Source organism: Fukomys damarensis, unplaced genomic scaffold, assembly GCF_012274545.1.
Source record: "Fukomys damarensis isolate Sample0158 unplaced genomic scaffold, DMR_v1.0_HiC HiC_scaffold_19, whole genome shotgun sequence".
Taxonomy (NCBI): Eukaryota; Metazoa; Chordata; class Mammalia; order Rodentia; family Bathyergidae; genus Fukomys; species Fukomys damarensis.
Window position 1 is genome coordinate 13,237,458 of NW_022900931.1, and position 18,957 is coordinate 13,256,414.

The 18,957-nt window shown below is 39.9% G+C and overlaps 1 protein-coding gene across 1 annotated transcript in view; it reads left to right on the plus strand.

The window, feature by feature from the left end:
* Ptpro (protein tyrosine phosphatase receptor type O) overlaps nucleotides 1–18,957 on the plus strand; it is a 103,173-nt gene that overhangs the window by 64,157 nt on the left and 20,059 nt on the right. The window contains exons 18-21 of the mRNA XM_010638440.3: nucleotides 4,196–4,231; nucleotides 7,116–7,197; nucleotides 16,674–16,764; nucleotides 18,542–18,618. Of these exons, the coding sequence (XP_010636742.1) occupies nucleotides 4,196–4,231; nucleotides 7,116–7,197; nucleotides 16,674–16,764; nucleotides 18,542–18,618 (286 nt within the window). The remainder of the gene's footprint in view (nucleotides 1–4,195; nucleotides 4,232–7,115; nucleotides 7,198–16,673; nucleotides 16,765–18,541; nucleotides 18,619–18,957) is intronic.

Here is an 18,957-nt window from a genome sequence, read left to right on the forward strand (position 1 = left end):
CCTTCAGCAGTTTCTGGAAGAATCATTTTGAGACTGTAAATGTCTATCTCCAGGTGAAAAAAGAAGGCGAAACATAGAGCCCCGTGCTTCCTGTCACTTTCAGAAAAGTTTGCATATATCAACCAGTGAAAATATGCAGGATGTAAACTATGTTCTCAGCCCTAAGTTTGTGCTACATCGGATATAAAAGAAAACTTCGTGCTCCTGCCCATCCAGTACAGCTCAGCCTTCTTGTAATCGCTTCAGTTCCTTACTGTTCGCTTCTCCCATGGCTTGCCGCCATTTTCCTTTGCTTTCATTTGCTCGTAGTCTTTATGAACCCTTCCTCCAGAGACGGTTGTCTTTGTACTTTATCCTGTGCACTATGGCCACAACTTACAAAGCTATGCACCCCCACACTTCCGAACACATCGCCTAAGTTCCTCTAGAAACCATGAATTTCTTGGACAGATGTGTTCAAACTGACTTTCTACGACTTTGTTGTGCCTGTAGGTGTTGGTGTGGAAATCCAGAGATACTCTCTTAGATCATGTTACTCATATCTTTGCCCAGGATGGTGGCAGAATCTGTGCCTAATTAAGATAGTCTTGGGATTCTGTTTGTCGGAGATTATGATCTTAGAGCATGTTTCCCACTGAAAAAAATCACCTAATTAGAACTAGCCCTGTCTAGGCTAGGTGCCGATGTTTGCGTGTTTTTGCTAGTACTGCCTGCCTCGTACTGTGCTTAAGTATCCATCTGCCTTTTCTAACCCCAGAATAGTTGACATGCTAAGCACAAGCTGCCTTTAGCTTCCAGAGGCCAGCTCGTGGTCATCGCAATTGTATTTGGAGGATGATACTACCCTAAAGAGCTTTTGTAGATTTTATAATGGCTCACATAAAAGTTGCACTTATGAAATTGGGAACTTTGGGGGTTTTGTTCTGTTGTGTTTAAACCATTATAAATTCCCTGTCTCTGCCTCATATTCTTCTTTGGAATGAACTCCAGTGTGGCTGCTCCTCCAGGCTGTCATAACCATAAAAGTTTCATAAAGAAAGCACCTTAAATTCTTGAAGTCACTGGGATTTGGGACCTGACCTAATATAGGGGAAAAGAAAAAATTGAAGAAGTGCATGATTCTGTATGCATGTATACACTGGACATCTGAGGGATATTGTTAATTGGGTATTTCAAAAATAATTTACTGTGAAAAAAATGGTACCCTACATATTGCCCAAATTTTTCACTATATGCACACACACACACACACACAGAGCTAGCTCTTTACACATTATTAGTATATTAGTGAAGTCTTAACTCACACATTTCAAGTGAATTTCCCCCCTTGTTTTTGCTTTGCAATCAGCATAGCAATTGAACATGTAGGAAAGTTCTATTTATATTGCTATGGAATCTCATAATTCAACCCTGTCATAATTCCATAACCTTTATATACAGAAACACTTCTGAATCAGTAAACTCTAAATGCAACAATGAAAGTTGTACATAATTCAGGAAATTGTGACTCTATGCCATGCAAAATAGGGGGTAAATTGCTACATGATACTGAAAGTCCACTCGATAATGAATGAGGTTTCAAGAAAAAAAAACTGTCTCTCCTCCATGAATCCGGTTTCTACACAGCTGTTGAATAGTAGCAGCTTAATATTTCAGCACTGAATTTATTCAATGCCGCTTTCTTGCATACATCTGTTTCCTCCTAGTTTCCCTGAATGTCTACTTGAATAAGAAAACATTTTTTTGTTCCCACCAGTCTCAGGATATATTGGCAGCCTCCTGACTTTACTAGAGCAGTTAGCCCTCTGTCCTGACCTTCTGCTTTCATAAAGAGCTAAAGTAATTGGCTATTACTACACAAAGTAAATGTGGAATTCCTAAAAAAGATCAATAGATATTTCCTTAGGTTCCTGCATGCCTACAGTGCTGTCCAAGATTATAGTGGATTTTTGAAAGAGGCAGAGTTAAAGCTGGTGTTCCAGTCTGACTTCTAAGTAAGGAAGACAAAAAGAATGAGAGAGGAAAAAAAGAATGAAAAGAACTATTGAACACACTGTCTTTACTTATGAGTAGGAAGAAATGAAATCTAGAAACACTATCTCTGTGAATGTTTTCTTACCTTTTCTGACATCAATGACTTCCTCTCCTTCATCAGTCTCATTTACCCAATCAGGACCTCACTAGCCCATCTAGCATCAAATTCTTAATTGAAGCAGTAAGTGCAATTGTGAGGTTAACACTGCAAAGATGCTTTGCGTCAGTTCAATTCAATAAGTATTTATTAACCACCTGCTGTGTGTGCCACTGGCCATGCTCAGACCTGCTCGGGGATAGTAGTGTTCCAATGGGTGCCTACACACCCCACCTAACAATCGTATAAGGGTCATATAACATGAAGAATGTTCCCCTTGCAAACCGCTATGAAAGCAGACAGAAAGCAGTGCTTCAGGCAGTGAAAGGCTTTCAGGATGTACACAAACATTCACAATTTAAAGTACAAGTAAATATTTTGATACATGGGGTATTTATATCACAATTGAAACTATGAAAGCAGACAGAAAGCAGTGCTTCAGGCAGTGAAAGGCTTTCAGGATGTACAGACATTGAAACATTCACAATTTAAAGTACAAGTAAATATTTTGATACATGGGGTATTTATATCACAATTGATTATTTAATATGGACATTTATGCTTTGAAAATCTCCCCTGCTTCCATGAAAAGTACTTAAAGATCTTTGAAAACTACATATAACAAGATGTTTACTGTCATTTACTATATTTTAATACTTCTCATTCTTATAAGACAGTAAAGTACAATAACAAAATGGCTCAATAGATGCACCTTACCATTAGGTAATTTAGATTAGTTCTCTTGTCCGTGGCTTGAAATCACTTAGCCAAAATCCCACTAAGCAAATGTAATGAACCAAAGCATGCATCAGCATTTCGCAGGTTTAAATTTATAGACGATTAATGAGTTAAGAAGAAGCATGTGATAAATCCAACTCTCCGAATAGTTTAAAACCTAGTTCAAAAGAATAAGAACAATACTGTGGGAGGATTATGTGAGTCACGCATGCTGCGAACACAAATCCATATTCCTTATGACAATGTCAGAAAAGGTCATTTTAGCCTTTGGTTAAGGAATATAAGCATGAAGAAAAAATTTAAACAGAAACCAGTATTATGCAACCAAGTTCTCCTTTTTATTTCCTGATTCTTCCTTCTTGCCTACAGAACCTGAGTAAGCAGGCAACAGAAGCTTCTATATATTCACAAAACACTTTAGCAACTTTATCACTAGGAACTTAAAATTATATTTATGTAGCTAATATTTCTTTGCAAAAATGAAATATAAAAGAAGGGCATATTCCTGCAACCTAATAGAGTTTTTAAATATGAATCTAAAATCATGATCATTATCTTCTCATCAAAGGAAAAGTAATTTAACAAACCTTTTTCTTTTTTTTTTTTTCCATTAAGTTTACTGGTACATTTAAAGCAAACAATACAGTTACATTTATCTTGTACCTTTACATGATACGTCTTGGTTTTTGTTTTCTCCCCATCCCCCTGCCCTCCCTTCACCCCCTTCACCCTTCCCTATTTACAAAGACTGTGTTTCCACTTTTTCATTTTTCACATTTTTTTCTTTGCCCTTATTTCCTTTCCCCTCCCGCTTCCCCTTCTCCTTTAGCCCCTTTCTTCCTATTTCACATTATCAGTTATACCCTTTGAACCTTATTTACACTTTTAGTTTTTCACACCAGAGAAATTATTCAGTTTTTACTCAAGTGTGTCCTATTTATTTCACTTAAGAGTATAGCCTCAATGTGCATCCAGTTAGCTATAAATGTTCCTAGCTTCTCATTCTTTATGGCTGAATAAAACCACATCTTCTTTATAGAGAAACCACATCTTCTTTATCCAGTTTCCAACTGATGGGCAAATGAGTTGTTTCCAAGTTTTAGCTATTACGAACTGTGCCGCTATAAACATGGGTGTGCATGTATCACTGTGGTATGATTCTTTTAGTTCTTCTGGAAAGATACCCAGCGGAGGGATAAGCTGAGGTACATTTAATAAAAATTAAATAAAATTGAAGTACCTGGTGTATTTAAGGCTCTTCAATTTTAATCATTATTATTAATCAATTCTTTCACCCAGATAAATTTATTGTTTTTTGTTTATCAGGAGTAAAAATGGTTTAAAGAAGAGGAAACTGACTAAGTAAGTTTCTCTTGATGTTTCATTTTAGAAGATTTTTGTCATAAGAATCTTAAGTTTCCAAATTAAAAAGGCTGTTTGTCTTCAAATAAAAAGGGTGCTTATGGAAGAGGTAAGTGTGTTTTGTGAAAGCCAGGCTTAGAGTATTTTGGTGTGTTTACACACATGAATGGGGGGAACAAGGAAGAATTTTACCATAGAAGCCATGTCAAGAATAAGGACAATTCTCGCCTTATGAAATCTACGAAAAAATGCATTGTTAGACATAATACAAGTCTTTCAAGAGGAAGGATGGATTTATGCACTTAAAAATCTACTGCTTAGAGGGGCTGGAGATTTAGCTCAGTGGCACCGCACCTGCCTCGCAAGCACAAGGCCCTGAGTTTGATCCCCAGTGCCAAAAAAAAAAAAAAAAAAAAAGAAAAACCTACTGGTTAGATATATCAAAAGGATACAAAAACCTTCACCATTTTGTATTTTCAAGCCCTGTTTATTTCAAAGAATGGCTTTTACTCTATTTGACATTATAATAGATCCCAGAAAACCTGTATAATAAATAGGGAAGATTGTTACTCTGGCTAGTCTGTGGTCTTATCTACTGAATTGTTAAGTCATCAGAATAAGCCTTCACCTGATTCAAAAGCCTGTTAGATGATCAGCTCCAGGCCTTTTGTTAGTTAAACCATTACCTATAAAGAGAGCAATTTCTTAAAATAGAGTTCATTCTTGATACATGATTAGGATAGAACATTTGTACATTAGTGCAAGGAGGGACTTAGGGGCTTCAGCCAAGCGTATGACATCCATGCAAATGGAAAAGAAAACATGGAGTAATCTGTGATATAACCCAAAAGAAACTTCATGTAAAAATATCTTTATTTAGCCCTGAGGGGCTTATAATTTTATGGCACATAGAGTTGAGGCAGTTTTTCCTAAGCCTGTTTCACATCAGTATGCATTGCATTGGCACCGACCAGCTGGGATAGGAGAGACAAGCCCAGCCTCTGAAGAGCAAGGGTACTGCACCTATCACACAGAAACAGAAATACTTTGTCACCCAAAGACTATTGGTTAGGTTGTCAAGAGAGAGGCATAAAATAGAGCACCCAGAGGACAGGGTCTGGAGACCAAAATAAAAAAGGGTGATTAACTCATGAGTTCTCTCTCCCAAGACCCAGGCAGAGACATGGAGAAGGCAGACATGGACAAAGGTTTGTACAGCTGAGGGGTGACAGGTCCTGCCCGCTGGCCCCAAACCACTAAACCAGTAGCTTTCTCTTTTTCTCATTTTCTGCCTAGTCCTCTCTCAGCTCCAGAAGCTGTTTCTTTTAGGCCTCCCCTCTTTTTCCCATTTGATTTCTTTCCTTTTCCAAACACCCCACCATCCCTAAGTCCATAGCTCCCCTTTGTTATCTCCTCTGATTTTCATCCCATCCCTCCTCTTTCTCTTCCCCTCTTTCCCCGCTGCCCACTCTCTCTCTAGCTTTCTTTCTCTCTTCTTCTCCCTGTGTCCCCATGAACTCACTCATCCTCTCTGGTCCTTCTGTCTTCCTTTCCCCTCTGAGTCTTGATTTTTGCTTCTACTGACCCAGAAGTATTTTTCCTGATCGGTCCTTCCTGTCCATGCTCTCGTTTTCCTGGTAACAAGATGGAAACTGAGAATGTTAAATCCAACTTTAAGGTCAGTGCCCCCCGTGCTCAACAGCATCACCAGAGAGTGCAGTTCATTACTGACGGAGATCATTCTAGGTTAGGAGCCTCGCTTTTAACCATTGCTTTGAAAGATTAACAAGTCTGAAGTAGGACCTGCATTCAATTTCCACCACCAAGAAAAAAAGAAGGAGGGAGGGAAGGAGAGAGAGAGAGAGAGAGAGAGAGAGAGAGAGATCTACTAAAACCTTAATATAAATTAATCTATCAGAAGCTAAGCTACCACTTTAAGCAAATATCTATTAAATACTGTGTATTTACTAAGAAGCCACAGATAGATGATGTGAGTTGAGTAGCATGTCACAAATTTAAGGGAAAATTCAACTGCGTGGACCCTACCAAGGTGGAAAGGCCTCAGTTAGCTGACAGAATATGGAAAATTGGAAGAAGCAGGTCCCAGAAGAGATAAGCAGCCACAGAAAACTACAGAATGTACAATTTAAGACTTATTCACACACACACACACAAAACATGACAGAGGTGGGAAATTCTGCTACAGATGTAGGAATTGCTGGTTATTCCTCTGAGCTATTTCAATATTTTTATAACTCTGGAAGCCCTCAAGTATAGCTCACACAAACCCAGGGAGATTTCTAGACAAGGCCTGCAATGTGGGTTACTGTGGCCAGCACTACAATTCCTGGGACTTGAAAATCTGTTTAAAATCATGAGGTTCTTTATAAACAATATTTCAGCCTTGTGAGGTAGGTAGGACTATAGTATCTTATTAATGACAATGATGAATCTCTGAAGTGTTGGGTAATTCTCCAGAATCACATTGTAAACAAAAAATTATGAAACCTAATTCAAACAGGCCTTTGAAATGTAATCCTTTATTTTGCCCATATGGCAAAGTTTTTTTTAAAACCACACACACATAGATCTACATCTATAGATTAATATATTAGCATATGTAATATTTTATTGCCATAATAAAAGTCAAGCATAATTCTAGAAATTTCTACTGTCTTCTGGAAGTTTTGTATATATGCTCCTCTTTTTAATCACAATATATAAAAAACTGGTAACTTTAACCAAAAACAAAACAAAATTGAGTGTTAACCTTTGAGAAGCAAAACTTCCATTTTCCTCAAGGACAGTGTTCATATTTGAGAAATAGTATATAATACTCATCAATAGGATTTTTAAAACCTACATTTCTTTGTGTTTGGCAAAGCCCGGTTCAGCTGGATGACTTTGATTCCTACATCAAGGACATGGCCAAAGACTCTGACTATAAATTTTCTCTTCAATTTGAGGTGAGTCGGGTACAGCATTTTCTACCTTCTATAATGAGTAGGACATGGAATGGTCAAGGGTGTGCTGGGGTCTTTCCAGAACACTGTCTGACTTGTGGTTCTATAATAGATGAGGTTGGTGGTTGGACTGGGTCCGGTTACTTTCACTGCTCAAGACAAGGGTCACATGCCCTTGGATACATGGTCAGATCTTGGAAGGCAAAAATGAAAGGAAAAAAAAAGAAGAGATGCAGGTATTGAGGGGAGCAGCCCTAGCTGTAGGAGAAGCCATCACTGAAAACTAGGGAAATCAAGTATAAGAACAAAAAAGCAAACTGAGGCCTGAGGACAATTTCCCTTTCAGGAAATTTTCAGTATGTCTTTTGGGTGACTTAGGCCATAGGAGGGGTGGAGGGGAGCTGAAACTCCCTCCCTTTGTCTCCTGGGGATGTAACCACCTGGGGTTGAACTTTCAGACCTGTAGGTTCCTGGCATGCTTCCTAATACTTCTTTGTACCGTTTTATTTTCTTTGCTTGGAAAAAAAAAAAAAATGGAGAGAAAGAGATGCATGATTTGTGTAGAAAAAGAATAAAAAAGCCAATACCTCTATTTTTTTCCTCCTCAAAGCATCTTATTTTAGTCAGCTTTCTCATTGCTGGACAGAATACACCACACTCACAACGTAAAGGAGGAGCAGTTTAATCTGCTCATAGTTTCGGTCCACGGCCGGCTGCCTGCAAAGCGGAAACAACATGGCCCACGGGTGTGGGGAACAAAGCTGTTCTCTTCAGGACAGCCAGGAAGCAGGGTAACAGTACCGGAGGGGAAGGGCACTTAACACCCTGACACAGCCCACCCAGACACACCCAGGAGCCTGCTTTGCTAACGCTCGGCGTTTCTGCACCCAGTGAAGTTGACACGGACGGACTCGAGGCCACACCTATACGCTGCTTTGTGTCAGCGAGGAAGTGTGACGGGCACAATCAGTGCTCACTGCTGACCGCAGCCCCAGCCCGTAACAGTCTCACGTTCTTCAGATGCCCACCGTGTGGGACAACTGGTCCGTGATTCAGTACAAGGAAAAAGGAAAAGTGATTTTTCTAAATTCTGTACTTCCTTTTTTTAAAGTGTGAACTTTTAAAAATTGTAGCATCTGCTTTTGCTCCTTTTTTTTTTTTTTTTTTTGCATAGTTCATTTTATTCACTTGTTCTTTCCCCTAATCAGCCAAATATAGCTTCAGACTACAAAAAAGCAACAACAGTCCCGGTGTGGGCATTCTTACCGGGAATTTGAGCATGTGAAGAATCTTAGATCTTATCAAATACAAAGCCCCCAAATTACCATGCACGCAGTGAGAAATTCCACACACAGCCTGCTCAGTTATCCACTGCCTGCAGGTACGTAAGAAATTGTTGATCTACACCAGATGTTATTTCTCAGAGAGAGAAATTCAATTCGAATGAGATCTAGAGTGAAGTTGGCATTCTTTTTTTAAAAAGTCTATCAGCAAAAAAAGAATATTTTTATAAGAAAGCAACAGCTGGACCTGGTGGCACAGTCTGTAATCCTAGCGACTTGGGAAGCTAAGGCAGAAGGAACACAAGTTTGAGGTTAGCCTGGTCAACTTAGCAGATCCTGTCTCAAAAATTCAAAAGGAATAGGGATGTAGAACAAGCCTGTGTTCAACACACACACACACACACACACACACACACACACACACACACACAACCAAAATTCTACAATGAACAATTAGATGATTCTGATAATGGGGATGAAAATGGTGGTGTAACTGCTCTTCCAATCGAATTAAAGCCACATTTTCTTAATTCTTTGAGATGATACGCCACTCGTGGCCCAGCTAGGATCATTACCTCCGCTGGGAACTCACACTTGCTGCCCTCAAACCGAAATGTAACTGTTACTGTGTTCCTGAATTGCTTCATTGTTTTAAACTTTCAATGTCGTTTTCTGGTAAAAACAAAAAAGAAATTGTTTTGGTTGCAACAGACACATGATTCAAACTAGTTTAGAACAAAGGAAAAGGAGATCTAGTCAAAGAATAGCCATTTTTCGTATAGAGCCAAAGGAGGGTTTAGTAGCTAAGCCACAGGATGGCAAGGACTGAGGTACTGGAACCTGGGCCCCATCCACCCCAGGGGCCCCTGATTTTTATTTCTTATTCCCACTCTTCTCTCCATCTTCACATTCACTGCAAGCCAACTTCTTTTCCATAGTAGAAAATGGGGCCACCAACAGCCCCTGAGCATCACTTCCTTGTTTCACGGTTTGCAGAGAGAGCTATTGGTTCTGTCACTCACAGTTTGAAAATTGTCAGGGGGAGTTCGGATGAACCATCCCAGTCCATGGCACCCGCTCAAACCAGCTGTAACCAGGGAGGGCAGAGTCACATGAGCTGTTACTAGAAGAGCTAATGTGGCTAAATTCACCAAATCAAAGAAGGGGAGAGCATTATGTTCCAGCAAAGAGAGGCCATAGGGAGAATCAAGCAAATGATTTCCATGTAAACTTTACCCTGAAATCATCAAAAGCAGCATTATAAATGTTATGTGCTCAGTGTTCATTTTATTATAAGCTGAAGACTTATACAATCAAGACATAAATTAACCTATTTAGTTTTATTCGTAGGATTTATAATAAAGGTAGGAAATGAACTCAAGTAGGAGTCTAAAATTTTGGTCTCATTATCATTTGCCACTAATTAATATAGGGAAAAAAATCACACTTTCTCAAAACCCATTTCTTTAAATGTAAAATGGTTTTTTTAAACTATCTCAATGGTTCTCAACTGAGCACATACCAGATAGTCCCGAAGAGGGAGTTTTGTGTGGTATGGATTTTCAGCGTTAGGATAGCTGAGCAGGAGGGTAATAATAGTATTTAATGGAAGGCCCAGGATGTTCTTCAATGCATATGCAATGAACAGTTGTCGTGGGCCAAAAGGGTTCCACTGAGAAATGTTGGATTAAGTGTGGGACAGATTCAACCAAGCTTTATATAACTCATGTATTGATCAGAGTTCTTCAGAGAAACCAAAAGGATCTGCAAATATTATAATTAATAATACAAAGATAGATACAGATATACAGACAGGGGAATTGTTTTATGGTTCAAATGAGGGTGGAAATGGGCAAGTCTGAAATCTGTGAGTCAGGCTAGAGACCCAGGGAAGAGCAATGGCAGTCTTGAATCTGAAGGCCAGAGGGAGGCAGAATCCATCCTCCATGGGGTATCTGTCCTTTCTTCTCTTGCATTCACTTTATGGAGGGTAATGTACTCTGCTCGAACTTTACTGATCAAAAGTTCAATGGCTTTTGAAAAGAGTGATTTCCGGACTGGTGTCTGACAGCAAGCACCTGAGCACTGTCGCCTGGCCAAGATGGCACGTGAAATTAACCATCATTCCACAGCTTAAAGAAGCATTTAGGATTTTTATTTATTATGAAGATGTTTTCATGAAGCTTTCTTCTTAGACCATTATTGGTCATATCCGTGATTGATTTTGTGCCAAGTTCTTATATTACATGCATGTTCCAGGGTAAAGACTACAACTCTGTATCTATACCTGGGCATCTTTTAAGCCACGGGTGTAGACCATTTTAGACCAGTATTTGCTCAAGCCGTGACCCGCGGGTATCACTGCCTTTTTCGCTTGCCGCCTCTCACCTGCCACATCCTCAGGTTCAGTGGCAGAATTTCTCACCTACCTTGAAAGGAGCATTGTGCTTGATTTCTGGGTGAATACCACACCGTTCACTAGGAAGTCTTCATATGTTGATAGATATTGAGGCTTAAGGGGATCAAAATGCTTCCAGCTCTAATGTGAACCCAAGAGGGTACCGAGCTGGCTGAAGCCACTGAGCCTGGTGAAATCCAATAGCTGTGTGGATATTTGTCCTGCTTACATGAATATTTACCACACGCATTCCTTTTGATACTGACATTGAAAGATCACACTTACATTGAGAAATTGCATCATTTATAAGCATTATGCAAATTGAAACTGTATTTACATATATTATCAATACAGCTATAAGTCATACATGAAGCTATATGGGTTGCTAATTTGTGTGCACTGAATAAATTCCCTTTTCACTCTGCATCTCATTTTGGATCTGCTGGAAAGATTGATTATCCTTCTGACAAAAATACACATCTTAAGGAGGTTTGGGACCCAGGGATTAAAATCAATCAGCTCCTCATTTCTGACATCTCATATGAGAAGGTCTTGAGAGAAGCAGACTTTAGAACTTGAAGTGTGAGTGCCACAAGACTTACCACATGTGGCTTGTTCTGCTGGTAATTTCTGGGATCTGAATGACTAGCGTGATAGCAAAGGTCTGAGCCATTTTTATTGGGAAATCTCAGTAAAATAAATGTCAAAGTTCAAAATAAAACAACAGAAATTGCCATGCAATTCACAAGGGACAGCTTTGTTCTTTTGATGGCATTTGCAGCTGTATTTTCTTCAGTCCAATTCACTGGAGACTTAGGTGCAGTCATTGTCGGAAAAACCTCGAAGCTCGTCCAGTAGTTCTCATATAAGGAGGTCTTTACCCCCAGACCTGAGCTTTTCTCTCCTCTCATTCCTTCTTCCTTTCCCAGATGTTGGTCTCTGGACTTGTACTAGTAATGTGTCCCTTGATTGGACTGCCACCCCTAAATCCCGAAGCTCAGGGGCTTGCTAGCGATTGCTAGACTTTTCTAAGGTTCATTTCCTTCTCCTCCAGTCTCGCATCTTCTACCCCAGATTCCTGTCATTACTACACCTTCCTCTTCTTTAGGCACGTGTTTTAGTTTGAGTTGTGTCCCTGTTACCAAAGCTACATAGACGCCCCATCTTCTGGCACTTCAGAATCTAACCTTATTGGAAAATAGGATTGTTACAGATGGAATTAGTTAAGATGAGATCATAATGGAATAGAGTGGGCTCTTAACCCAGTATGACTGGTGTCTTTATTTTTTAAAATGCCATGTGAACACACACACATACACAGAATGCCATGTAAGCAAGGATTTCCACTAAAATAATCAGAAGGCATGCGATCCTGCCAGCCTCTTAATTTCAGACTTCTGGGCTCCAGAACTGCTAGATAATAAATAGTCCTTGTTTTAAGCCAAGAAGTTTGTGGTATATTGTTATAAAGCATATCAGGTGACTTAATACAGTACCTCACTAGGTAGCTTGTTCTAAGTCCTTTTTCTTCTCCTTTTGCATTTTTCTGAAGACAGTCACGCACTGTACAATTTCCTTGGACTTCTTAAATGCTATGGATTGGGCATTTCCCCTCAGTTCTCTGCCCCTGATCACAAGCAGCCTAGTAATGTGGCTTATCCGACTGTAATGTCCAACCTAGCCCCAAGCAAACACCAAGTATTCTCACCTGTTGACATTACTGCAATCTCCAAGACCAGAATACAGTTTGTGCTTTTCTCAGATGACACTAGTACAGATTATGTGTGATTTGTGTTCTCCCAAAATGTATGTGCGTAAGGCCTAAACCCAGTGTGATACTCATTTGAATATTACCCCTATAGGTGGAAGTAATTAGGGTTAAAAGAGATCATGGGGGGGCCCTCATAGTGGAATTAGTGCCCTTACAATAAGAATCCCTTGTGAGCTCTCCCTGCTCCTCTTCCCTCTCCCTCTCTCCCCCCAAGTGGGAAGACACAAGAGTTACACACAGATACAGAAAGACAGAGAGTGACTACCCAGAAAGCAAGGGAAGCCTCGGATTGATATCTACTTTTCTGGCATCTTAAACTTGGCCTTCTCAGCATCCAGGGCTATGAGAACTGAAAATCTGCAATTTAAGCCACACTTGCTGGTATTCAGTTGTGGCAACCCATGCAGACTAACCGATGCATATGGTAGTTCTTTGCTTTTCCAGACTTCGGTGCTTCAGTCACAACCAATACAACATAGCCACTGGGCCTGGGAGACTGTATTCATTCATAGAGCTCCTGTAGTGACTCACCCCAACTCGTCAGCTTAAAACAACAAATTTATTCTTACCATTGTCCATGCCAGGAGTCCGAACTCAGTGTGTCAGCAGGCCACGCTCCTTTGAAGGCTCTAGAGGAGAACTGTTTCTTGGCCTCTCTCAGCTTCTTGTGGCTTCCAGGGCTCCTTGGCTGGTGGCTGCACCACTTTGGTCTCTGCCGTGGTGTGTACATGGCTGTCTCCTCTTCACCAGCACGATCTCACCTTACGATCCTCTGTCAGTTACATTTCTCTCGTTGCTAAGACAAAATACCCGACATCCAAAGTTGAAGGGGGAAAGGTTTATTGAGCTCACCTTTTGTGGAGGTTTCAGTCCCTTAGCTGGCTCCAAGGCAGGGATGGCAGACAGGCATCACAGAGAAGAAACAACATGGTGCACACAACTAAGTAGCAAAAGCAACAAGGGGACCTCAACAGCATCTTTCTGCCCCTTTTATGTCATCCAGACTACTGGGATTAGGGCCATACTAAACCAATCACTCATGTATAGTAATTTAGTAATCACGGGCCCTTAATACCAGCATCGCACAGCCCAGATTCAGCCACTTCTGAAAAAGACTGCATTAGCTTGGGGGGAACATCTCGACACAGCCATAACACATCCTTAAGGACTTAATCTGCAAGGACGCCTCAGAAAGGGTCACATTCACAGATTCTGGGGCTCAAAATATAAATGTCATCTAGGGGATTGACACCCAACCCATATAGATGACTATATAGTCTGGAGAAAAATGAAGATGATAGATTATATTAGAAACAAAACTGGCAAAAGAAAATTCAAAAATGATTTGTGTTGGTTTCAGGCCATCACTCCCATACTTTGTCTTTACAAAGATTTAAGCCTCTGGTATTTCCATATGGTTGGAAAGAAAATAACTGCGAAGCTACTGAACTGGAAACTTAGTCTTTGATTCTCCACTTAGTGACAGGCTAAATTACAAAGACTGCAAAGCATTTTGTGTATCCAGGCAGCCCCTGCTTTGCTGCAATTCCACATTGGCAATTTACATTTATAGTGTTCAGCCAATTAAGCCTCTCTTATCAACTCAGGGCATTTTTACAGCGGGGAGGCAACGTTCAATTAAAGTTCTATCAGTTAGGCAGCTTCCATATGTGCAGCGGCTCCCAGCCTCAATCTGTTTCCTCTAGTTTTTCTGTGTCTGAGGCCTTTTCCTGAGGCTTATCGGTCTGTCCCCAAAGCAGGCAACAGGCGGGGGCAGTTGCTGCTCGGCTGGCACAAACGACAAAGAGAAAAATCGCGGAGCCAGGCAAAGCAAAACAAGCAAGGAATCATAGCAGAAGCATTTCACAGTCAGGACTGCTGCTTTGGTATTTGTTGAGCTTAACTATTCTATTTGATAGTCACTATAAACCAGTTAGTGGTGGAGTGATTGTTCACCTTATTTACCAAAAATTAGACTGATGTGGAGGAGAACTGAGCTACCTTTTCAAGATCAGACAATTTAAAATGTGCACCAAAATAAGCAAAATTAGTTTGATAAATTATCTATAAAGGCATTTTCTAAGAAGATACATTTATAAAATAATTTAAGCAAAGGAAGCATCATTTAAATAAATTTATAACTGCCCAAATGAACTAAAGTAAAATTGATACTGTTTTGGCGAAAGTTTGCTATTAGTAAATTGTGTTTCTCACAAAAACAATATAGTCAGCCTTTGGGAAGCCTTTGAAATGAAATAGAAAATGAGAGCGACAATTTCTGCTTGAAGGCCTTGGCATATAAGATTTCTGTCGGAAATATGGGGAAAATATAATTTTGTGAGTTGAGGATCAAACTTGACACCACTGGCCTTTAAGCATGACTTCAACTGAAGCCAAAAGGCTTGAGGTTTTGTGATCTTGTGAAGCTGGTAATGATCAGGAGGTAAGTGCATCTCCTGTGACTACAGTCCCCTCACCCAAGGCTTTTAGGCACAAATGAAGTTGTTAGCAAGGACTTTCTATTTGAAAGCAGCAGGAGACACAAGAACTTGATTCCTAATTTCTGAGAGCACTTGATTCAAGATCCAAAGGGCATGAAGCAGAAACACCTTTACAGTCTCTCAGAGCATCATTCAGTGTCATCTGATTCCATTCGAAAGCCTTTGAAAGATTCCAGAATTCTTCCCCCGAAGAAGTACTCCTCCAGCTAGAGAGCTTGCAGTATTAACGCTTGGGAGAGATTATGTAAAGCAAATTTGTGAACAATATTAACATTCTATAAGTGTAAATAAAATTCATAGCAAGTGGCTTCTCTTACTACCTCACTTAATATTTCTACAGAAAGATGTGTACTACACGGGTAATCCCATTTAAATGGTTAGATATATTGTTTAATTATAGTTCTCAAACACTGGTGCAGAAATGTAACTCTGTCTGCTAAATTGGCTGTACATTGTACAATCCTAGTGAGCACCATTCGCACAGACCACACTGTGAACAATGCCCCCCAGAAATGAAGTGTGATGATTATCTATTTACATAAAAATTGTCCTATCATTGCATTTATTTATTTTTTTTTTGTACTGGGGATCGAACTCTGGATCTTGTGCTTTCAAGGATGGTGGCAGGACCACAGAGCTAAATCCCCAGCCCTCACTGCATTTCTTGGTAATGAGATTTATAAAAATACATGTAGGCAAATATTTGGACATTCCTACTTTCATTGAAGGGTTTGCCTAAAGACTACTGATTCATCTTTATTTTTGAGGTTTCATTGCCAGATATTTAGTGACAGTTGACCCTGTATTTTCTAACCTGGAGGTTATTCCCCACTCTCCTTTGTACTGCTTTCTCCAAAGCTCATTGTCTACAGAGGAAAGTCTACATTCCCTCGCAGAATAGAAAATATTTACGGAAGTTGCATTCATTCTAGTTACCCTATTCCTCGACAAACCTGGCAAGTATTTCTGTTTCTAAACTTTCCACAGCCTGAGTGTTATTTGCACGCATCTTCTCCAAATGGTCACCTAGCTGTTTAAGGCACTGGTGTGTTGCGCTAGCAGCTCTTACTGTAAGCTGCTACGGAAGAGCCAGCCTCAGCATCTCCCAGGCCCGCAGCAACATCTGCACATGCAGGACAGGCTGGGGAAGCTCTACCTCGTGGGGCCCAGCCCCATGTATCTTCTCATTCTGGGACTAGCGGCTTCTGTGAGCATGACCTGTTCATAGCAGGAACAAAAGTACAAGAGGGCAAAATTAGCTGAGCAAGTGCATCAAAAGCTTCGGATTGGACGTGAGTTCTACCCAAGTCCACTGGGAAAGCAGGTTGACAACAATGGAGGGCAGAAGCATTCCCCGCCCTGCAAGAGAGCTACCGCAGCAGTATGCGGCAAAGATGTGCTACGGTTCCATTGCAGGGAGGGAGTGGGAAATCATCCAGTGTGGACAAGAAGTTCAGTGTAAACAATAAATCCATGCAAATCTCGCAGTGTAGAGAAATCTCAAATCTATTCTCTCTTGTTTGCAGGAGCTAAAGTTGATTGGACTGGACATCCCACACTTTGCCGCGGATCTGCCACTGAACCGAAGCAAGAACCGCTACACAAACATCCTACCGTGTAAGATGCTCCACAGTGCTGGTTTTAATTGTGTCGCTTCAAGGCCAAAGGATTGTTACTGCAGATTAATCAGTTTTACCCATGTCCATCGAGGCCCAGCAGCAGTCTGATTCTCAAAGCCATTCTGCCTTTCCAATGATCTCAGTAGTGTTTTAATGCCATTCATTCCTATCAGATGGAGGAATATAGAATTATTATGCTTTTACTTGTGTCTGAAGAGAAAAAAATCACCATTTGACCCCTTGGAGGCCAAATCTTTGCCAAATTAGGAATCAGATAATTTGAGCTGTCTTGAAATAATGTGTGTGAATTTTAGTAGCAATGGGAAAAGGCAAAATTTTGTTGTTGCTTGGCAGTTTGTAATAAAGAGCACAACTCAAGGAAGGAATAGGACCAGGGATTTAACTCTGTGATGCTGCCACCTGCCTCGTAAGCACAAGGTCCCGTGTTCAATCCTGAGTACAAAGAAAAAAGGAATATAATCACAGGAAAATTAAAATACATTTCCATTAGATTTACCTTTCCACTCTGCCACACTCCAAGTGGGCTAAGAATGGGAAAATGGAGAGAGGTAGGCTGACAATCTCTGGAAAGGGAACTTTCTAATTGATATGGCTTCTAGATAAAGTTAGGTAATATTACAATAATAATGTTACATACAAAGTTCAGAGTCTACTCTTCCCATTCAAAGGCCATCTTAGAGAGATCTTGTCTCAAAATAAATAATAGAAAAAGCTAGAAGTGTAACTCAGTGCAAGGGCCCTGAATTTAATCCTCAGTGCCAAAAAAATATTAACAATCAAATCATTTAATGAAAGAAATTGACAACAGAATGAACTCAAGGAAAAGAATAAGAAGAAAAATAAAGATAACAGGCTGAAATTAACAGAGAGCAAAATAAAGATACAGTAGAAAAGATAACCCTTGAAGAGACACAGAAAAGTATTGCATGATTTCACTTATATCTATAATGCATAAAAGCAACTAAAAAAAAACGGAAACTAGAATAGTGGTTGAGTGGGTGGGGAGATATAGGTCAAGGGCAGGAAATTATACTTATGCAAAAAGGAACAAGTCTAGATAATACAGACCATGAGGACTATATTTAATAATATCACATGGAATATTGAAAATCTGAGAGCAGATTTTAGGTACTTTTACCAAAAAAAATCACAGATGATTATGTGAGATGATTGATATGTTCGTCTTTCATGTCTATAGTTCATACACACAAACACAAACACACACACACACATGTATCATATTGTACACTTTAAATGTACACATTAGAAAATAGAGAAGGCTCAGGTGTAGTTCAATGGTAGAATACCATTTGGCACATTTAGCATGCCCAGTGCCCTAAGCTCCATCCTCAACACTAGAAATTAAAATAAACTCATATAAATAAATACTTATTGAAAGGCCCATACACCTCTCTAGGTCTTCCAAAGGTAGTTAGTTCTCTGCCTGCCCCTAGGTGAAATGGAAATTAGAGATATTTCGGTTCTAGTAAACATTCTTTGCAACCTCCCCAAAACATGAACATATCTCTTCCGAGAACAGAAGAGCTAGTGTAGAGAAAATAGTAGTTGGGAGACATTGATGATTTGTTGAAAGAAGAAACTAAGATTGATCAGTGCCTAAAATAGCAGACTACAATAAATTATCTACTTGCTCTGTCACTGACTGATTTGACTTGACACTGGGTGGAGAGAGTCAACATCATTTTTTCTTTCATGCTCGTTGTGTTTATATATTCCTTCCTTATTCTTTACAGATGACTTTAGCCGAGTGAGACTACTATCAATGAATGAAGAAGAGGGTGCCGACTACATCAATGCCAACTATATTCCTGTAAGTAGCAAAAACATCAGGCATCCAAACACTGAAGGGCATAGGCCAGCTGGTGGATGACTATTACAGCTATGTGGATGTGCCCAAGATTTGAAAAGAGAGCCCTTCATACCAAACTCGGAGAACAGTTTCCACTATTCTGTTTCCAAATACATAGGGTGCAAAACCTCATAAATCAGTAGTTTTCAAATTTCTTTCCAATTGGATAATGAAAAAGAAGTAGATAATTATGCTAGAGAGCATCTTTCTTGCACGTACATTTCAGTTTCAGCAACTAAACTCAAAGGCCTCCATCCAAACACCTGTGGTTTTAAAATACCCATCAAGATAGTTGTTCTT